Source organism: Engraulis encrasicolus, chromosome 12 (assembly GCF_034702125.1).
Source record: "Engraulis encrasicolus isolate BLACKSEA-1 chromosome 12, IST_EnEncr_1.0, whole genome shotgun sequence".
Classification (NCBI taxonomy): Eukaryota; Metazoa; Chordata; class Actinopteri; order Clupeiformes; family Engraulidae; genus Engraulis; species Engraulis encrasicolus.
The window spans coordinates 24464776-24484775 of NC_085868.1; the positions used below are offsets into that span (position 1 = coordinate 24464776).

Consider the following 20000-nt stretch of genomic DNA (forward strand, 5'->3'; position numbering starts at 1 on the left):
ACGTCATCTACCCATATATCTAAAGACAGTCTGATCAGAAATCGAGCTGGGTGCTGCTGCTAAACTACATTACCCATAATGCAATACACACGTTTCGCCATACAAGATATCACATCATAGCACCTTAAATGTATTCATATTCAAATCTGTACACGATAGGACAACAGTCTACACCAGTGTTTCTCAAAGTGGGGCGTAAGCCCCCCTGGGGGGCGCGGAGGCATCTCAGGGGGGGCCTGTGACATCTGATTTTGAGGTTTGTCCCCCAAGGAAATGATTTCCTGTCTCGACAATAAGTCAATAAGCCCTCACCAACATTATGCATGAATTTGAAAAGCATAGGAAATGAACACACATCTGCATTCAACTGCAGTCCCTCTTTGTTTAATAACACCAGTCACCTTTCCTTTGATTCTGTGCAGCGATCGCAAAATCTGTTTGCGTGCGTAGTACTGTGTATTGCCAGGGGGGCTCGGAAGCATTCAGACCCTCTGAAGGGGGGAAGGATGGAAAAAGTTTGAGAACCACTGGTCTACACAAACTACATTATAGACTATATATACTGTACCCATAAGACAACAGTCTCTACACAGACTACATTTACTAGACTGGTAAAAAAAAACCCTGCAATGAATAACATTGCTTATGATAACCATCAAGCTGCATGCTTCAAGCACTAAACACACCAGTCTATGACCTCTGGAATATCGTAACAGTAATTGCTTTTGAGACTGGGATGCAGTGCGATAATAAGCCCCCCAACATATGGACTTGCAAGCCCCATGGGGACCCGGGTTCCCGTCCGCCCTGGGTCATGTCCCAATCCTGCTCAATCTCTCTCTCTCTCTCACTTTCTTCCTGTCATACTCTTGACTGTCCTATCAGCAATAAAGACACAAAACCCCGTAAAAAAAAGACAGAAACAGATTCCAAGCAAATGCCTCTGACCATCCACTGTCCAATCAAACTTTCCCAAATCAATTGATTAAGTAACCAAGTGTCCAGTTTTGTACATCTGATCCATGCATGTGTTAGTGCAGTGAAGGTATTATTAATGCTGTAACCAGTCAGCTGAGGCGGCATGACTTAGAGAGCACACCATGAGGGGCTTTGCTGATGTTTTTGCCACGGACACACAGTATAAATGCAGTGTTAATTCAACATGCAGAGAGTACTCCTTGACCAAATACACTATAGAAGATGTTAAATTAACTATTCAAGTGTTGAATAAACACTGTGTGGTTTTTTCTTTACTGTGTAAGCTCTACGGTCAACACAACAGTTCTGCCCAGATGATCTGTTCCTATTCTCAATATCAAGCCAATGCCAGGCCCACCTAGTGCAGTGTCCTTCCAGTCCTTGCTTGAGAAGCCACTTCTTCTCCTCTAATGTCCTCCTCATCTTGTTCAAACAGTGAATGACAATTACCATCTGGGTCCTTCTGTGCATAAGCCCTCCAGCTGAATCCAACTCAAAATCCTGCTTTTTCACTCAGTGCCTACTGTTTTGACCTTGCGCCTTGTGAATGCTTGAGTCGCTTATTTGACTTCTTTTCCATTCAGGGGGAAGTGTTCAACCAGTTCCTGCCCAGGTGACTGACATCTTAAGGGTAGAGATGACAGTCATTTAGGCTATAATTACTCCAAAAGTCTTTCTGTTAACATGTGTAGTACCAACACGGCGGGGGCACACCAATCCATGCCATAGCAGTTGTAACAAACTACCGGTACTGGCTATTCAGCTATGAAAATAATCTTCACCAACCTTTGACGACTTGAGCCTTTTCTAGCTGCCTCATTAATGGCTGATGACTAATGTCTACATTCCTCAAAAAACAACATGGCTCAGAGACTATGGAGTAGCACCATCTAAATGCCTGATTTACGTGCAGCTGTAAAAACAACCCAATGTTATAACCTACCTACACACGCCAATTACGGATTTGCACAGGAACAAATTACGGTTTCCTAATTAATCCCTCTGTTTGTTTGTTTAGAATGTGAGAACACAGAGTTTGAGAGGCTTCTCAGATTAAGCCACAACTTCACTGATAAAATACAGACGCCAGGGATTATAGGCGAACAGCAGGAAGTTAAGATCCAGAGGTTGTACTTTACATGACTCCCCTACGATTTAACTGAGCTATTTGAATAGCCTACATATGGTAGGCCTATTATGTTTTCCATTTAAATGATTTTTATATCAGCTTCTCTTTCTGAATTGCTGCTTGTAATCCTTAATCTGACTCTGACACTTTGAAACGTCAAAATCTGCAATTCTTTGCTCATTCACATGCGCATGTTACTTCATTCCTATTGTTGAAACCAACCAACACTGCCTTCATCACTTTGCCTTGAGTGACACAGATGTGGATAGGGGAAACTGTATGAAAAAAGATCCTAAGCTCTGGAACAGCGAAAGAAAGAAGGAAAGGAAGAAAGAAAGGAAGAAAGAAAGAAAGAAAGAAAGAAAGAAAGAAAGAAAGAAAGAAAGAAAAACAGGAAACCGAATACTGCTTGTGAAGCAGAACAACAGCCGGATGAAAAGCCATGAAAAAAGCAACATCAAACACACAACATTGGGCAACAGGCAACATCAACCATAGGGTAATAACTGAGTGGTTTGGGCTGTTTTCCTTGGAGCACAACAAATGGGACTAATCCCCAAAGAGAACTGTTGGTTACTTACAGTCCCAAAAAAATCTCTCAAATGATTATGTCAACATAATAGTGCATTGGGTCTGGTTGTGTGTATCATAGAAAAGCTGTGACTGTCCAACAAAGACCCTTCACCAAAGGCAAACATATGCTAGGTTACCTAATCACATGGCAATCTCAACATCTGTAATGCATAAGAGATCAAAGGCTCGGCGCAATGGCGCAACATCCCTCTTGAAAGCATGTTGTGGGTTAGCAGGTTGAGTTCTTGTCTGGGTCATTTCCTTGGATGGATTCTGGAACCTTTTTTGAGTGTGACATCATAAGTGGTTGACAGTTTCGATATGACATCATTGGTCTAGGTGTGTCCAGGGGCTGACACGGTTGGCCGTCATAGTCATATGATAGGCGGCCCGGACGCATGAACTGGTCGCCATATTGGTGAGGGCATAACTAGTAAACAAATCAAGGTCAGTGGTGGGTAAGAATTACTGCAGGCTGACAAACACTTGTGGATCTACTGCAAAGTAATTTCACGACCAATGCACTTCGTTCACTTTTGAACAGTTACATTTTGACCCGCAGCAATCGTGATTTGTAAACTCATTCAACATGCTACATAAACTTCCTGCAATATACTACAATAGGTATACAGTACAAAAATGATTGACTACATTTCCTCATACAGAGGTGCAAGACATGTCTGGGCCTACAGTGCGGGTCCAACTTCACATACCTTCATTTGAAAATTGTCCAACCAAAGCACTGAGGCATGATCATGCATTGCACATATTTCACAGTGAATGTTTCCTAGGGAACAAGCACAACATTCTGCACACATCCAATCGCATACATCATTTCCCTGTGCACATACAGTGCAGTACATGCTGCCTAAATGTTCACAACGACAGCAGAACAGTTTGGAGCAAAGCCATCATCACACGCAGCAAGCCTCATTTGCTCTTAGAAAAGAACAGAAAAGGACTCAGAACAGTGGACCACACATCCCCTCAACATCTGCACTCCAGTAACCCTCTCAGGGTCCATTTGTTCTTGCCAGCGCTGCGTTGAGCTAAACGCAACTGGCAAAAAAATGTTAAATGATGAATACTAAATGGCAACGTCAATAAACTGGACTGTCTCAGAGTAGGAGCAGGTTCGCACACTAAATGAGACAGTATAGGTCAAGCACAAGGAGCACAGAGCAGAGTAGAGCAGACATTTCAGGTTGCTGCCATCATCAGTGCTCTCTGTGCTCACCACACAGGTCCACGCACCTTCTCATTTTTCTAAACATCTAGAGAGCAAACAATGCCCTTGCCTCCCAATTAACTAAACTGAGAACAACGACAACTTTCCACGACAGGGTCAAGCAGGCTCAGGCTCAGTATGCCTGGAGTGAGCCACTGCTGCTTTGGCAAGATAGCGTATCTCCCATTTCCTTCCTTTGGCTCTAGAATTGAGTTTTTTGGTCATCGCTGCATAAACAAACGAAGCAGACGGACAAACACCGTCTCCGTCTGTTTACATGTTTGCTAATCTAACTTGAAAAAGGGGGCAACTCCCATTTTCTAAAAGTCAACAAAAAATTGAAATGGCACGTTTGCACAAAACCACCGCATAGATGTCCCCTCGCAAAAAAAATTCCTTGCAGTGTTGTGCATCCATTCCAACCACATAGTCAGCGCGTCACACGACACAGAGCTTCCATGCGCAAATCATCTAGTAGGACCTGTGTGTGTGTGTGAGAGAGATGTTTTCTATCCTGTGCATGTGGTCATATTGGGATCTATCCACCAGTAACATCCAAAGAAATAAAAAGAAAAGCCAAGCACGCACTGCACAGAGCTCTACTGCTGTTGTTTTCAGTCTTGAGGAGAAGCATGCCGAATATGAAGCGTGTGGGATATATTACGGGAACAGATGAACACATTGTCTCTCCATATTGAAATTCTTGGCAACGATGGATTTTCAAACCTTTGGATTTTCAAAGCCAACTCAAAGCAATCTGTGCTCAATCTGTGAAGGCGTACTACTAAATGCAATGATGGTAGATATATAGATTCCTTAACTGTTCATTTAGGGAAGTTTGTTTTCACAAAAAAACTGTATTCTACTTCATGTGTTGTTCATGAAAAAACGATTTACGTAAGACAATGAAAACAAACTGTATAGTCCAGTGTAGAGAAGTGAGATCGAGTCATTGAGCTACAGTTTGACTATTTTATTCTTACATGCTCTTTTAGCGAGAGCACTTTCTCTCCATAAATCCATAAATCTACGCAGAATGCACTCCCGAAATAAGAGCCATAAAAGAATGCCATGCATACGCTCTGACCCCAGCTTCCTTGCTGTCATGGCAACGGAATACACACAGCTGCTAATGTTCACAGCTTTAGCCACCATCTTCACACCAGAGGAGGACTGCTGTTGCTGGAGAGTCGTGTCTGACCTTATTTTCCAACACCAGGCTGTGTCTCAAATCGGTACTGTACCCCGTAAAAATGCAGAATGCAGTGTTAACTACAGAAGTAACCTCTTTGTCTTGTATTTGGTCCCAGAGTACTCTCTAAGTGTTGAATTAACTTTGATTTTTTTCACTGTATAGGAATGATTTTGGGGAGGCAAAATAGAGTCTGATAACAGCAGGGTCTGATAACACTTCATTTTAGAGGAGAGAAGGAGATAGGGAACAGGGAGACGGCGCAGCGAGGGCCTGACATTTGGGAGATAAAAAGAGAGTCCAAAATGCAGAGAGCAAGTGGTGAGAGAGAGAGAAGTGAATTAAGAGATCATGAGTGAAGGGAGAAAGAGAGAGAGAGAGATAGAGACAGAGGCAGAGACAGAGACAGCGAAAGAGGGGGGGAGAAGGGAAGAGAGGAGAAAGGGAGGAGGGTCAGACTGAGAGAGAGAGAGAGAGAGGGAGGGATAGAGGTTGCAGATGAGTCATATAGTGGAGTTTCACAAATGTCTGATTCATTGCAAAATAGACTCACATCCAGTCCGGGGTCTCCTGGCTCTCCATCGTCTCCTTTGGGCCCGGGCGTGCCTGCGGCTCCCTGGGGAGAGAGGAATAAGACACTAGGTAGCTGTTCCACACCACATGCAAACTGTACCAGGGTTACCACTAGCCTGATTATCAGACTTTTGAGACTTGGTCTGATCAAGAGCATAACAATTAACATTTACCAAACCGCATGGTTGACAAGCCACCCTTGGCTTGCTAATGGTTGTTTGCTTCCAGACAGAGTGGGAGGAGTTCCCGATTTTTCAGGAACCCAGAAAGCACTTGCATTACTCTTGACCTGGGCCTCGTTTCCGAAAGGGCCTTAAGTACTACTTAACGCTACGTGCTACTTAAGTTCACACGTAACACCATCGTAGAGCTCACGGAGCATTTCCCAAAGCCAACCATCGCAGGTTGACACGTAACTCTAAGACAAATCCACGAGTGGTCTGGGGTAGTCTTAACGCGCTAAGATTGATCGTAACGGCATGGCACAGTGGAGACACCCACAGGATATGAAGGGAAAAGAAGAAACTTGCGCATAAGATTGCTGTTTTAAGACGCGAGTGGCATGGCACAGTGGAGACACCCACAGGAAAAGAGGAAACTTGCGCTTCAAGTTGATGTTTTAAGACGGGAGTGTAAATATCATGGCACCACAGTTAACACTGTAACAAAAATAAGAAGGTAACATTAATTGTGTAAGTGTATAAAATAAATGTGTTTGGGAAATATTTTACTGGCAGTAAAATAGTTCAGCTGTGTTTGATAAATCAGGGCATTATTAAACTGTGATCAATCATAATTTGTGTGGGTGCTTCGTGAACAAGAACACGGCATCCACACGCAAAATAAATAGGGAGCTTCGGCGACCAGAGACAAGAGTGGTGATGTCGGAAGGCCACTATCGAAACATTAAAAAAAAGAAAAACGGTCAACGAGTCGTTGCGCCCTCTTTCATTTTCAAGTAGCCTACCCTAAGAAAGGGAAGGCGACGCAGAAAATACAGGACAGTTGTAGGCTAAGGCTAAACTATGACATAAAAAAGGCAGCGATGGGGATTCGTGTAGATTTTTTGTTTTAATAACAGCAGACTGCCGTACAAAATGTTCCTCACAGTTGTTAAAGCCTTGAGTAGGCCTACACGGTACTTTGCGCGCCGCTCCCCAAATGCGCATCCCAATTTGGAACTCCTAGGCCTACTTGTCTTCTGAAATATTAAGCACGGTAGCCAACTGCACGCGCTTTGTCTGGTTTAACGGCGTAGCTCATGGTTTTGCATGATTTCATTGTGTGTGTGCATTTGCATTTATTTCATTTGCCAACAATAACTCCTGTCGATAGTTGCAAACTGCTACAAATGTAGTCCCACCCTTATAGAAAACAACTTTTGATACTGACACACGCCTTACATTTTGTAAATGGTTTAGCAGCATGACGGCGCAGTTCACTCCGAGGACACTTCAGCACCACATATGTGGACAGCGATCCTTAAGAGCGACGCTACGAATGATCTTAGAGGCTGTGCACGCGCGTTCATGTACGAGTGTCTTTGGGAAACAGTCGTAGGAAATCTAAGAACATTCGTAGGATCACTGGTTAACGACACACGTAAGGCTAAGAACAATCGTTATCGGGAAACGAGGTCCTGACTGGTAGCAACGTTGAAAGTGTTGCGTCAATAGGAGGGCACGGCCTGGCTAGGTTACCCCAGCACCTTACAGTTAAGTCAGCCACCTTGACACCTACCACCTTGACCTAATACCCAGAAAAGATATTGTGAATGTAATTGAATCTCATTTCTAAAGGTTCTTCACGAAAAAAATGTGTAAGCTTTGTATTTTTGTTTTCACAGCCTATTTCATTTGCAAACTGCAAAACAGCATTCCATCGACGATAGTCGAATGTCTCTGACACTGGCTTATCCCCAACCACCTTGACTAACAAATATTCTGCAGGAAACACTGTGTGCTGTGCATCGCTACTATCTCCGGGTCTACATGGTTGGAATTCAGCCGGCACGGCCCCCATAAATCCCCACGAGTTCAGGCATTAAGAGTCAGAGAGAGGAACCACGCCTAGGCCAGCAAGAAAGGAGAGTTAGACGCGTCACTATAAAGGAAATGGCAGCGGCTGATTGGCTCTGCAAAATGTACGCGTGACTTGAGTCTTCCTGGCAGAACTAACGTAGGCTACATATCTTACACATCTGCTACCAGAGAAGCACGGCCCTTATCTTTTCATTAAAAAGTATGTCTCTCGTCTCGTCCCACACATGAATCACACGTCCCATAACTTTATTAGAAACCTAAACACGAGCCTGTATGACCCCAGGGCTTCATGTTAGTAACACAAACATAAATTGAGCCCCTCTTCCCTCCCCCTTATTAACACTATGGCAGTTATGTAGGAAACCTGGAGATTTACGGATGCTCTGGGATGACGGGATGTGTGAAGGAGTCGACTTGTGTGCTTAAATTAGACTTATATAGGCCTTGTACGGACGGGCGTACTGTAAGCGAGTAAGTTCTAAACACATAGATGCTGTACGCATGTGCTCACTGAATAATAAAGTCAATTACGTAAGAGTATGAGTCATTGCAATAGTAAGTGACCCCAGCACCACATTTTTCTAAGTAGCCTATACATTTGAATCTACATTCAGGCTTATTGCTTACATTTTTTTCCCTTTACCTCTTGGGGTTAGTCTAAATAGAGGGAAAATATGTGCAGGTACATGTAGCTTGTTTCATGGTAATAGCAGTACTAGATCAAAAATGATTATACATACTGGGATTCCAGGCAATCCTTCCTGGCCACGATCGCCCTGAAAGAAAAACAAAAAGCAAGAAAGAGATGTTTACTGAATGCTCCTTAAACTCTGCTTCTTAAACTCTGATCAACATCTCTTGTGATAACGAACCTGGTATCCATGACACCCGACAGTTCCGTTACCAGGAGCACCATCTTCTCCCTGAAAAATTGAGAGGAAATTTTTTTTTATCAACTTCGTTTGTTATGCGACTTACAGTAATTCATCTTCCTTTCCGTTTGGCCTTTACAGACGCGTGTGTTGATGTAAAAGATTCACACTGACTGCTGGACCACGCAGACATTCCTTCACTGTAGCCTTTCCACAAACCTCTCAGGCCAGGCGTGGGACGTGCAGCTGCTAGCTACAATTTTGACAACAGAGGAAATGAGGATCTTAGTAGAGTAGTGTTTCTCAACGGGGGCGGTACAGCCCCCCAGGGGGGCGATGGGGAGCCACAGGGGGGCGTTGAGAAGGATACAGTTGAGAGGGGGCAGTGCCTAGTTGTCATTTGGGGCATTAGTCCATTTCATCTTTTAATACTAAGGGGGGTGTTGAGAGCCTTATGATGAGGTCAAGGGGGCGTTGGGAGGCTTTAGATGAAGTCGAGGGGGCGTTTGTTCAAAAAAGATTGAGAACCACTGTAGTAGTGGATGAATATACTGTACAGTACAGCGTCCTCTCCCCAAAAAGGCCTCTGTCTCCTGAAGCTCTTTTGAGAAAAGAAGGCTCTTACTGGATCATTACTGGATCATTTGATTGTTTAGAAACATCAGATAAATCTCCTCATTGTCCATTCCACAAGCTTTGTTTTGGTCAGCCGACCTTCTTCCATTAAGAAGGTCAAATGACTGAAATGTGGTGATTAAAATGGTTGTTACAGTACGTGTACGGCCTGGAGATGTGGGACTGCTTTGGGGATGATGGGGTGGGTGAAGAAGTCAACTTGTGTGCTTAGACTTCTTGGACTTACTAGACATAGACTTGATGGATGAACGATAACCTCACTGTGGAGATGTCCAACACACATATACATTTTTCTTCTTGGAGGATCAACCTACCCTCTCGCCCATAAGTCCTCTGTCTCCTGGAGCTCCTTTGATGCCTCTGGGTCCTCTCGGGCCCTGATGGGAGAGAGGGGAGAGATGGGAAATGTAGTTACATATATGTGGTTGTTGTTGTAGTAACATGACTGAAGCGGTTAGAGGGAGGTAGCCTGCATGTCACTACTTATCTCAACATGTCGTCAATCATGAACAGATGGGAGGCGGCAATGTGCAGGCCTGTGTTTGTAGCCTACACAGTGTTGAGAGTTGAATTTAACATTCTAAGTGTTGAATTATACTGAAGTTTACTTTGTATCCTCACTTCTTGGGAGAGAGAGAGAGAGAGAGAGAGAGAGAGAGAGAGAGAGAGAGAGAGAGAGAGAGAGAGAGAGAGAGAGAGAGAGAGAGAGAGAGAGAGAGAGAGAGAGAGAGGGAGGACAGAATGTATCCTTCCTTACCTCTGGTCCAGCTTGTCCTTCATCTCCACGGTAACCTGGAAGCCCTGCCCGACCAGGCTCACCCTAAATGACAAAAAAAGAAAATTCTTTTTAAACTTGAACATCAGATATATAAAACAATGGGCATTATTGGGCAACTTTTACTGCCAGGGACTTCAGGCTAACTCTGGTACAATGCATGGAATGGCAACATTTGTGTTTTAATTCCCTTATAAATTGAAATTGAATTGAATTCTTAAAACAAGTCACATGAAGTTGTGATCAACAGTTTAAATAAAGTTTAAACTAAGTTTAAATAAAAAAATCGGTATGTTTTTATTCATCGTTCATCATTCATTTGTAACAGTTTGCTCATGCTTATGCTAAATGCTTTGGGGGACAGATATCACCAGAGCACAGTACAGTGTTTGGGCAGAGCAACAGATAATCTAATTGCCTTCAAATTCCAGAAAATGCTTGGATAACATCAGAGAATTGCGAATAGGAAAGGAGAACACTGCTATCCATTCAGGTTTAATTAAAATCCCCACCGCTCACCAAAAACGCTTAAAGGAAACAAAACTGATACTGTGGTTAATTATTTCTTCCCTAAAATGAGTCAGGGACCTCTGAATAGAGCCACAGTGAGGGTCTGTGACTCAGAAGAAGGGAAATATGATGTGTATTTTTCTTTTTTGTAATGCCTAACTTTAACCGGTGGCTGGGTACATCTAAAACATGGAAGAATTGCATAAGCAAAATGGAGGATGGAAAGAACATTAGCCGTTGTGATGAATTAACAGACTCCTCCACATTTCCATTTCTTCGGGGGAAGCAGGGCAAGCCGTACGCCCACTCATACTGGAAAAAATGGCAGCCAAAAAAAAGAAAAAGGGAAAAAAAGAACACCCTTCAGAAAAAAAGAAACCCTCTGCTCACTGTTAAATTTTTGTCAGGCTCCACCCCATAGAGTGGTGTGACGGACAGCAACGTTCACAAATAGCAACTGAATGAATGAAAGAACGAAGCCAAACATTTGGAGGGGAGCCAAACCTTTCTTGTAAAGATCGGGTAACGCTAAACAGTGCTGTACATGCACAGCTGTGCTGTGAGAGAGAGGTACTCAGCGTCAGCTCACTGTACATCGGATGCCCAAGGGGAAGCCCATGCAAGGAAATGCCATCAACTCACTTGCCATCCTCTTTAGTTAGTGTTTCTTAACAGGGGCTCTACAGAACAGCAAGGAGCCCTTGGGGGGCGTTGAGAAGAAGTGTGATGAAGCGGCCCGCACACTGGGTATTAACTTACAAACGGCCGTATGTAAAAATGAAATAAAGTAGTTTTGGAGTTAATACCCAGTGTGTGGACCACTTCATCACACTGTTCACCACTTTTTGTCTGGCACCTGGATTACTACTTGTGGATGTGCACACCCCAACTTCCAAACATGGGCGTTGAGAAGAAGTCAACTGAGCAGGGGCATTCAGTTGCAAATGGGGAGCATTAGTCTATTTTATTTTTAATACAAAAGGGGGCATTGGCAGGCTCGTGATGAGGTCCAGGCGTGTCAATAGTGTGTGTGTAATTCCACCCGTACCAAGCCTAACACAGCTAATCGCCTTCACACCTTCAAAGCTAGGTGGTAAATGGGGACAGGGGCCTGAGATCATGGGTCTAAGTGCTGGCCATCCAGCAGTCCCCCCGCTGTCCAGGAAAGCTACAGAGACCTGTTGGCCCGAAGTACACAGTGGTTGTACCCTACCCTGCTAACTGTCCTACCAAGCCATTACACCACACCACAGTGGTGCCCCTGGGGGTTATGATTTGGGTTAGGGAGCTATGTTCACACCCTACTGTACATATCGTTACGGGCAGCCATGTCTTGTCTTAAGGTCAGAGGGTGTCAAGTTCCAATCCCACCCTTACCTCTCCTTACACCTCCATCCATGGCATTGTCCTTGAGCACGACACCTTAACCCCATATTAGTCCAGGGACTGTAACCAATACCATGTAAAATAACTGTAAGTCATTTTGGATAAAAGCGTCAGCTAAGTGTATTGTAATGTAATGTACTGCATTGGTGGGAGGACGCTACTGTATTTCTAGAAGCAGCATATCTTGGCAGAAGAGCGGCAATGGTGCTTCTAGAGTAGTGGCGGGTGGTGAAGGTAGGATGTTGTTACGATAAGTCACTGCACAGCAGGGTGAGCTCACTGGCTGGTCTGTGTCATGGCCTCTTTGTTTATACTGTATCTGGGCCCATTCTTGGACCTGAGTCTTTCAAAGAACCACTGTTTGTCAGAGCTCAACTAAAATTGGAATTTTACCTCAGACTTCTTTCTTTGGTTTTCACACTTTAGGCCCATAGTGCCATCGTGTCAACATCTTTAAGGTGTTCCTTATCCAAAATGTGGGTTCCCAATTTTGGTTTGTGTTGCACAATTCTTGGCAACTTGTCAAGTAAGCTACATACTCTGAAGCAAAGGTAAACAGCTGGCCTTTGTTTAGTTCCTGTATATACAGGATTGTATGCAAACTATGTAGATGTCATCACATTTTATCCTTACTTAACTTCTGAAGGACAACGCCACCACTCACCTCTCGGGGATCTCAGTCTCAGTCGCCTTCTGGAATTCTACTCTACTAGCAGTAATAGGCTCCATATGGGGTCATTCTAGAATGCAGGGAGAACTCATAAATCCAATCCCTTTTTCAGTCCTACCCTCAAATCCAATGGATATGGCTCAAATGTCTAATTGAAGAGGTAGCCTAGGTTTCCTCTTTGTTCTTCCCCCCTACCTGTGACCTTGGCGAAGGTTATCTGGCCTTGCCTCTTGCAGGTCAAAGGTTGTGGGAGGACTCGGAAATGCCTTAAGATGAGGCCAACCCCGACATGACCTGCCTTCTTCATTCTTTGTCAATGACATATACTTGAAGCTCAAAACGGAATGATCTTTTTCAGATGGCAGCAGTTCTTTAGCCTACTTCCTGTGACGCCACAGAAAATCTCACGGGTCATTTAGGTCATCAGGTGGGAAAATTAGGCCTTTCGATCTACCGAACTTTTCTCTGCGGATTATTGACCAGAAGGCCTATTAGAAGAAATTAAAACATGGGGCCACCTCAACTTTTGCCCAGCATTCAATATGGCCGCCATTTTCCATAAGGGAAAAGAACAGAATAGTACTGAAAATAGTTAATCTTTCATGAATATCACTTTATAGTACAGTGTAATAATGCATGAAAACAAGTCATTTTGGAAAATGGCGGCCATATTGAATTCTGGTTCGGTAGGACGAAAGGCCTAATTTTCCCACCTGATGACCTGCCTAATTCTGTCATCTTCCCAGGATTTTGGAGTCCAGTCTAGGTAATTTCTCCCACCCCATCTTCCTCTCACTTACTTACTTTCTCTTGTTTACTGTCACTACCTCTATATGTAACAAAGGCACAAAAGCCCCAAAATATCTTTCTTTAAAGTTGTTTTTAGGGGCTTGTATGTCTTTATCTGGTATAGGACAGTGTGAGATGGTGGCGAGTGGGAGAAAGACATGTCAGAGGATCAGGAAACGACCTCAAGCCAGAATCAATCCCGGGTCCCTGGCGTAACAGCATGGTGCCTTAGCCATTTAAGCTACGGCCAAGCCCATAAAATATCTTTTTTTTTTTCAAATCAAGAGGTTTAATGGTTCAGGTTCTTACTGGATCTCCGTTGGCTCCAGCAGATCCCTCCCGTCCTGGCTGCCCACGGGGTCCTGGATCGCCCTGTAAGGACCAAAAGCGAAATCATTAAACATAATAAACAAAAATAAAATAAAAAACATCAACAAAATATTATTTTTTGCACATCCTCCTCCTTGGATCTATCCCTATTTGGATGAAAGGTTTTTTTTTTTACTTTATTGTGGCAAAACATGTGACCAAGGAGGTTTTGAAACATGACGACTTTGAAGTTTGATGAGGTTTGCTCACAACAGGCCAGAACATAGCCTAAATGCTTATGGAAACAAAGAGAAGAAGAGATTTGTGGAGGGAGCCAAAGTGTGCAGACAGACAGCTGTTTGTGTTTTATACTGATGAGTGCCATCCTCTTTTTCATAGAGGTTGCTCATGTGACCACATGGGTCGGCAACGCCTTTTTCCCCGATCGTGGGCAAATCCAATTCTAGTGCTTGTCAGATAGTAGTCTGGGTCCGCCAATCCAAGTCGTGTAAACAAGAAAAAAAACAGACCTAAGGTGAGGGCAATGACGTCACCTTGGCAATCTCTATTCTGCAGTGCCACAGATGTTCACACACATGCAGAATCTCTTCCATGTCTTGAAGCGACATGGCATTATTTATGGATATATATGCTCACTGCAATACCTAGTCCAACCCTCTCCGGAGGGCCAGGTGTATATAGCCTGATTATCATCGACGTTCAAATCTCTTCGAGGCTTGGTCTGACCAAGAGCATAACGATTAACATGTCCCAAACAGCATTTCCCAAACGCCCTCCCTTGGTTTCCTTATGGTTGTTTTCTTACCAACTAAGTGGGAGGAGTTCCCGTATTTTCGGGAACTCAGAAAGTACTTGCATTGCTCTTGACCTGACTAGTTGCAATGCTGAAAGTGTTGCGTGACTAGGAGGGCACAGCCTGGCTGAGGTGTATACAGGCTATGTCATTCTGGATAGTACAACAGAAAGAATGCGGTGTACTTACGGGCTCTCCCCTTGTTCCTCTGTTTCCTCTGGATCCTTGTTCACCCTTCTCTCCTACGTCTCCCTGTTAAAAGACAGTATCATGATTGCCATGATTCTATACATTTTGTGCAAAGAATGAAGTTACTGTGTAGCTGTGTTTAAATGGTAAGAACAAAACGTTTACTTACCGGTCCGCCTTTGTCTCCATCAGTTCCAGGAGGACCCTTTGGAAAGGACACAAAAACAAGATGATTATTATGGAATTTTAATCATAACCAATTCTTACAACAGAGGACAAATATGCTGATCATAAAAAATGCAAATACAACTCGTCTCTCTCTCTCTCTCTCTCTCTCTCTCTCTCTCTCTCTCTCTCTCTCTCTCTCTCTAGTTTGGCCTAGCCTTGGCCCCTGTGAACGTGTTACACACAACATACACAGACACTCCATCACATGGGGCCTGAAAAGTAAACAGACTGAGCGAAATACTCACATCGTCACCTCTCTCTCCTTTCTCCCCATCTGATCCTCCTGGTCCTTTATCTCCCTGCGGGCAAAGGGGAAATATAAACACGTGAGACATACAAATTATCGTGGACATGCAGCAGCACAGGAGGACAGTTGTGGAATACTTACTGTGAATCCTCCCTCCTTTGGCCTTTGCAAACCCATGGACGCAGACACCCACATGCGCAAGCTCTCACGCACGCACACACATGGACGCACGCACGCATGCATGCACGCACGTGCACACACACGCATGCGCGCACGCACGCACGCTCGCACACGCACACGCACACGCACACGCACACGCACAAACACACAAACACACACACACACACACACACACACACACACACAAACACACACACACACACACACACACACACACACACACACACACACACACACACACACACACACACACACACACACACACACACACACACACACACACACATACATACATACATACATACATACATAACACCCACTTTCCTACAAAGCCAAAAGATGGTAACTGCTGTGCATGTTTTGTTCAAATTATTCCAGACAATTACCTTCATAACACGTCTACCGTCTTTTGATAAAATGACAAAGGATCAATAATAATATTGCAAAAACAGAGATTGCAGTGTTCATCATAGCTAGACTACAGCTTGATGCATTACAGGTCGGGCTTTTCGACAATATTCTTGATGATGTGTCATTCATAGCACAGCAACGCAAAATCAGAGAGACTGGATATACAGTATACACTTAGAATCTCTGGCAAAAGAGCTGTACTATGGACTATTTTGAAAAACACCAGGACATGACTTTAGACTGCATGTCATATCAAAGCGCTCTACTGTCCTCTTTGTCTACTACAGACACCAACATGCCTTTGTGACTCACACACGGTCAGATCAGACACAGAAAGTGCTACCATCTGGGAGCACTCTTTAAACTTCTTACACCATGTATAAACCATGGCTTGATGGATTGTAAACCACTTTAGACTTGATTATGCACACATGTGATATTCGGGTTACTAATTGGCGGATGACTGTACTTTAGTCTAAGCCATTCATTAGGGACGTGTCGTCTCATTTACCTTTGGCCCGTTGGAGCCGTAGTTCCCAGGCCTTCCTGGTCCGCCCTCTTTGCCGGCTTCTCCCTAAAAGCAAGAAAACATTTTAGGTCAAAATGTCTTTTAATTTTCCTTTTTAAAGGATATTTAGATGGATTACACACTGATATTCACGACCAAAAAAAAAGTACCAATCATAAACAGAAAAGTAAACATTGAAACCTCCTTTCAAAACGGTGGATTAAGGTTTAGGGAGCTAAAACACATCCGTCACAATGGAGTTTTTATTTTTATCCACATGTCATGTTTATACGTAAACAGATGAAAACAATATCTGCATGTAAAGCTATCTGTATAACGGTATGTGTAACCAGCACCTTAAAGGGCAAAGGAATATATCAGTAACAGTCTTCGTATCCTCCCACCCTCCAAAACACCCCAAAAAATGTACCCCCTCTTTTATACCCCTCATCGATGAGACATTGTAGACACAGCTGTAGGCTATTTTATCAGCTGGTGTGGAGGTCAGCGAAAGATGCAACATCTAAATGTTTAGTCAAATGATGATGAGTGCATGATGAGTTATTCTGTTGTGTCACCAACTGTACGTAAAATCGGTTGGTGACTGAAAACATGGCTCAGATAAACAAGCTTACTTTCTCTCCTTTCGCTCCGTATGGTCCAGCGTCTCCTTTCGGCCCATGCTCTCCTTGCAAACCCTGTTTAAAGGCAGAAGATGAAAACATTTAGCTTTCAAACATGACAAACACAGCACAACACACTCACTCACTCCTTCACTCCCCAAACAACATGGATGCACCACAGTCCCACAGGGGAACGCACAGTACTGTATTGTGTCTGCAAATCAGTAGGGACATTATTTTAACATCGAGCCAAAAAGTTTATAAATGGGTAGCAGACAGAAGAGGCTTTGGTAAAAAAAAGAGTGTGAACTCTTTGTAAGTTTCTTGCATGTCGTATTTGGTAAATGTTTGGCAGTTCTTGGGGCAAACATCCTTGTCTCTGCTGTCCAGATGCAGGACGAGCATAGTGCTGAGCAGAAACAGCTGGAGAGAGACGCGTCTGTCGTCTGAGAGGGGGGGGGGGGAGGAGCAGAGGGAGTGCTTTGGCCAATCAGAGAAGGCCTCAGGGAAGAGAGCTTCCAGGGTGCCAACCAATCAAATTCGTCTTTGTGAAGTGCCTGTTTCTCAGCTAATCAGAAACGCGTTGCTCCATTTTTTACTCAAATAAACAGAATCATACATTGCATGTGATGTGAGAGCAAATCGCTTCGGCCAAATTACCCAGTAAGATGTGTATCCACTTGTGATCTTTTTTTTTAAATGGTGTTCAGGAAGAACAAAACATGGTTGGGTTGACTGGTGATAAAACCAGATCAGGGAACCAGAACCAGATCTATTTATGGGACCATGAATTAGGGCTGGGCGATATGGAAAAAAAACCCTAGATCACGATATGGACTACTTTACGATCAGGATAACGATATATATCAGGATATAGCACAATTACATACGTTTTCAGTTATTCTCTTTATTTTTTCATGTCGCAAAACAACCTTTCTTTAAAATGGATCTTTTTATTGTTATTTTTACAGTTACATGAACTTATAGTGTGTATTGTGACAACATGAAATGTAATTAAATGATAGTAATTTTATCAGTTGTATACAATTGAATATCACGATTTATTATATGGTTGTGACGTCATCTGTCGAATGCTCCATTCATTTCAACGGGGCTCCCCAACGTTCGGACGTCTGTTATTTTTCGATAACGGACGGGTTGGTCTATAACAGACCGCTGTCAATGGCAACAAGACTTTTCACTGCTAAAGCGACTTTTCAACAAGACTCTAATCAACTGCTGTGATAGACAGCACCCGTTGTCCTGGCTACCGCTGTCAATGGCAACAAGACGTTCACTGCTAAAACCACTGGCTTGTATACAAGTCAGTGGCTAAAGCGAATGTTTCATATCACTCCGCAGGGGGTCCGGTCTTTTGTCACTCTAATCAGCTGCTGTGATAGACAACACCTGTTGTCCTGGCTAGCCTACCTAGCTGTTGCCTAGCGGTGTTCCACAACGGCACTGTTTTGTTTTGCGCAGCAACAATCTTAACATTAAATAGGTCTAAAGAAATGTCCCCGCATGTGTGAATCATTTAAGTATATCCATATAATAAGCGGGTTAACTTTCGGCGAGTCGGTCGCTTTGTGGAATAGCAGCACTTCAGAGAGAACAAGACCCCTCCGCTCCGCGTCGGGGTCTAAAGATTCTCTCTGTCGTGCTGCTATTCCACGGTAGCGACCTTCTCGCCGAACGTTAACCCTTACATAAACGATATAGGTGAAATGTCACGATAAACACTTTTATATCACGATAACGATATATATCGTCATATTGCCCAGCCCTACCATGAACAGAATCAGTTCCCACATCTTAACAGTTAAACCCCTGGTGAGAGTTCACAATGGCCATAGAGACTTCCAAATGACCCATCATGAACGGTATGGGGGACCCCATCCAAAGTGGTGTGATGATGACAGGATGTCAATGTTAACAGAGACACTCTCTGGAAGAGAGATGGAGACAAATGAAGGCAATAGACAAGTGGTGGCCATCAGCTTTCAAACAGGAAACGAGAGGGAAGATGTGGAATCGGGGTGTTTGGGCCGAAAGACCCATAGAGAGAGTGGACGACAGATGAGGTCTGAAACAGCTGTTTCCAGGGCCTCAAAAGTCTCCAGGGTGCCAAAAGTGTTGCCTGATTATAATCGACTTTCAAATCTCTTCGAGACTTGGTCTGACTAAGAACATAGCAATTAACATTTCCCAAATGGCATGGTTGACCAACCTCCTCTGGTTTGCAAATGGTTGTTGCTTCCCAACGAAGTGGGAGGAGTTGCCGATTTTTCGGGAACTCATAAAGAATTTCCATTGCTCTTGACCTGACTAGCAGCAAAGCTGAAGGTGTTGTGTCACTAGGAGGGCATGGCCTGGCTACCAAATGTGTGCTCTGACAGCTACTATGTCAAAGTGCCAAACTCGTTGGCATTACAGCGAGCCAAATTAACACTATAGTACACTTACAAAGTCAGGCTCATTGACATGCCAGTCAGAGCACACCCACTGATCAGTGGTCATTCACCACAGCCTAGTGATCTGTTAGATTAGTGTTTCTCAACAGGGGTGCTACAGCCCCCCAGGGGGCGTTGGGGAGCCCTAGTGGGGCGTTGAGAAGGATACAGCTGAGAGGGGGTGGGGCTTAGTTACCATTGGGGGGCATTAGTCTAATTCATTTTTCAATACTAAGGGGGGCGTTGGCGATGAGGTCCAGGGAGGTGTTTGTTAAAAAAAAAGGTTGAGAACCATGATGTTGGATCAAAATGGAAGCCATTTCTTTCATTGCACACTGTCTAAACACAGAAGGCATTTTGAATCTACCTAACTCTTAGTAAGAAGTAATCATTTATGGGGTTATCTTCAAACCCAGAACCCTTTACAGTAATACATTTGTGAAACATTGCTTCTCAACTAATTACCAGTCCTGCACCAAATTTCTTGTGGGAAAGCACTGTATACATGGGTTCTACCTTTTAGTTTTCTCCTGATTGTGCGAAACTAACTGCGCACAACTCAGCCTTGGATTGTTGGAAACCGCTGTCGGTCAAAAAATAGCTCACGTAGTTGACTGCCAGTGTCTTGCCCCTCCTCATAACATGGTGTTTACAAACACTGTGAACCCATGTATATGCATCTATA

At 43.7% G+C, this 20000-nt stretch overlaps 1 protein-coding gene across 1 annotated transcript in view; it reads right to left on the reverse strand.

Annotated features, from left to right (window-relative positions):
- Positions 1–20000, reverse strand: part of col6a1 (collagen, type VI, alpha 1) — a 59207-nt gene that overhangs the window by 22626 nt on the left and 16581 nt on the right. Inside the window, exons 15-25 of the mRNA XM_063211825.1 lie at positions 16875–16937; positions 16243–16305; positions 15139–15192; positions 14835–14870; positions 14666–14728; positions 13663–13725; positions 9981–10043; positions 9538–9600; positions 8588–8638; positions 8456–8491; positions 5654–5716 (exon numbers count right to left, since the gene is read on the reverse strand). Coding sequence (XP_063067895.1) covers positions 5654–5716; positions 8456–8491; positions 8588–8638; positions 9538–9600; positions 9981–10043; positions 13663–13725; positions 14666–14728; positions 14835–14870; positions 15139–15192; positions 16243–16305; positions 16875–16937 — 618 coding nt within the window. The remainder of the gene's footprint in view (positions 1–5653; positions 5717–8455; positions 8492–8587; positions 8639–9537; positions 9601–9980; positions 10044–13662; positions 13726–14665; positions 14729–14834; positions 14871–15138; positions 15193–16242; positions 16306–16874; positions 16938–20000) is intronic.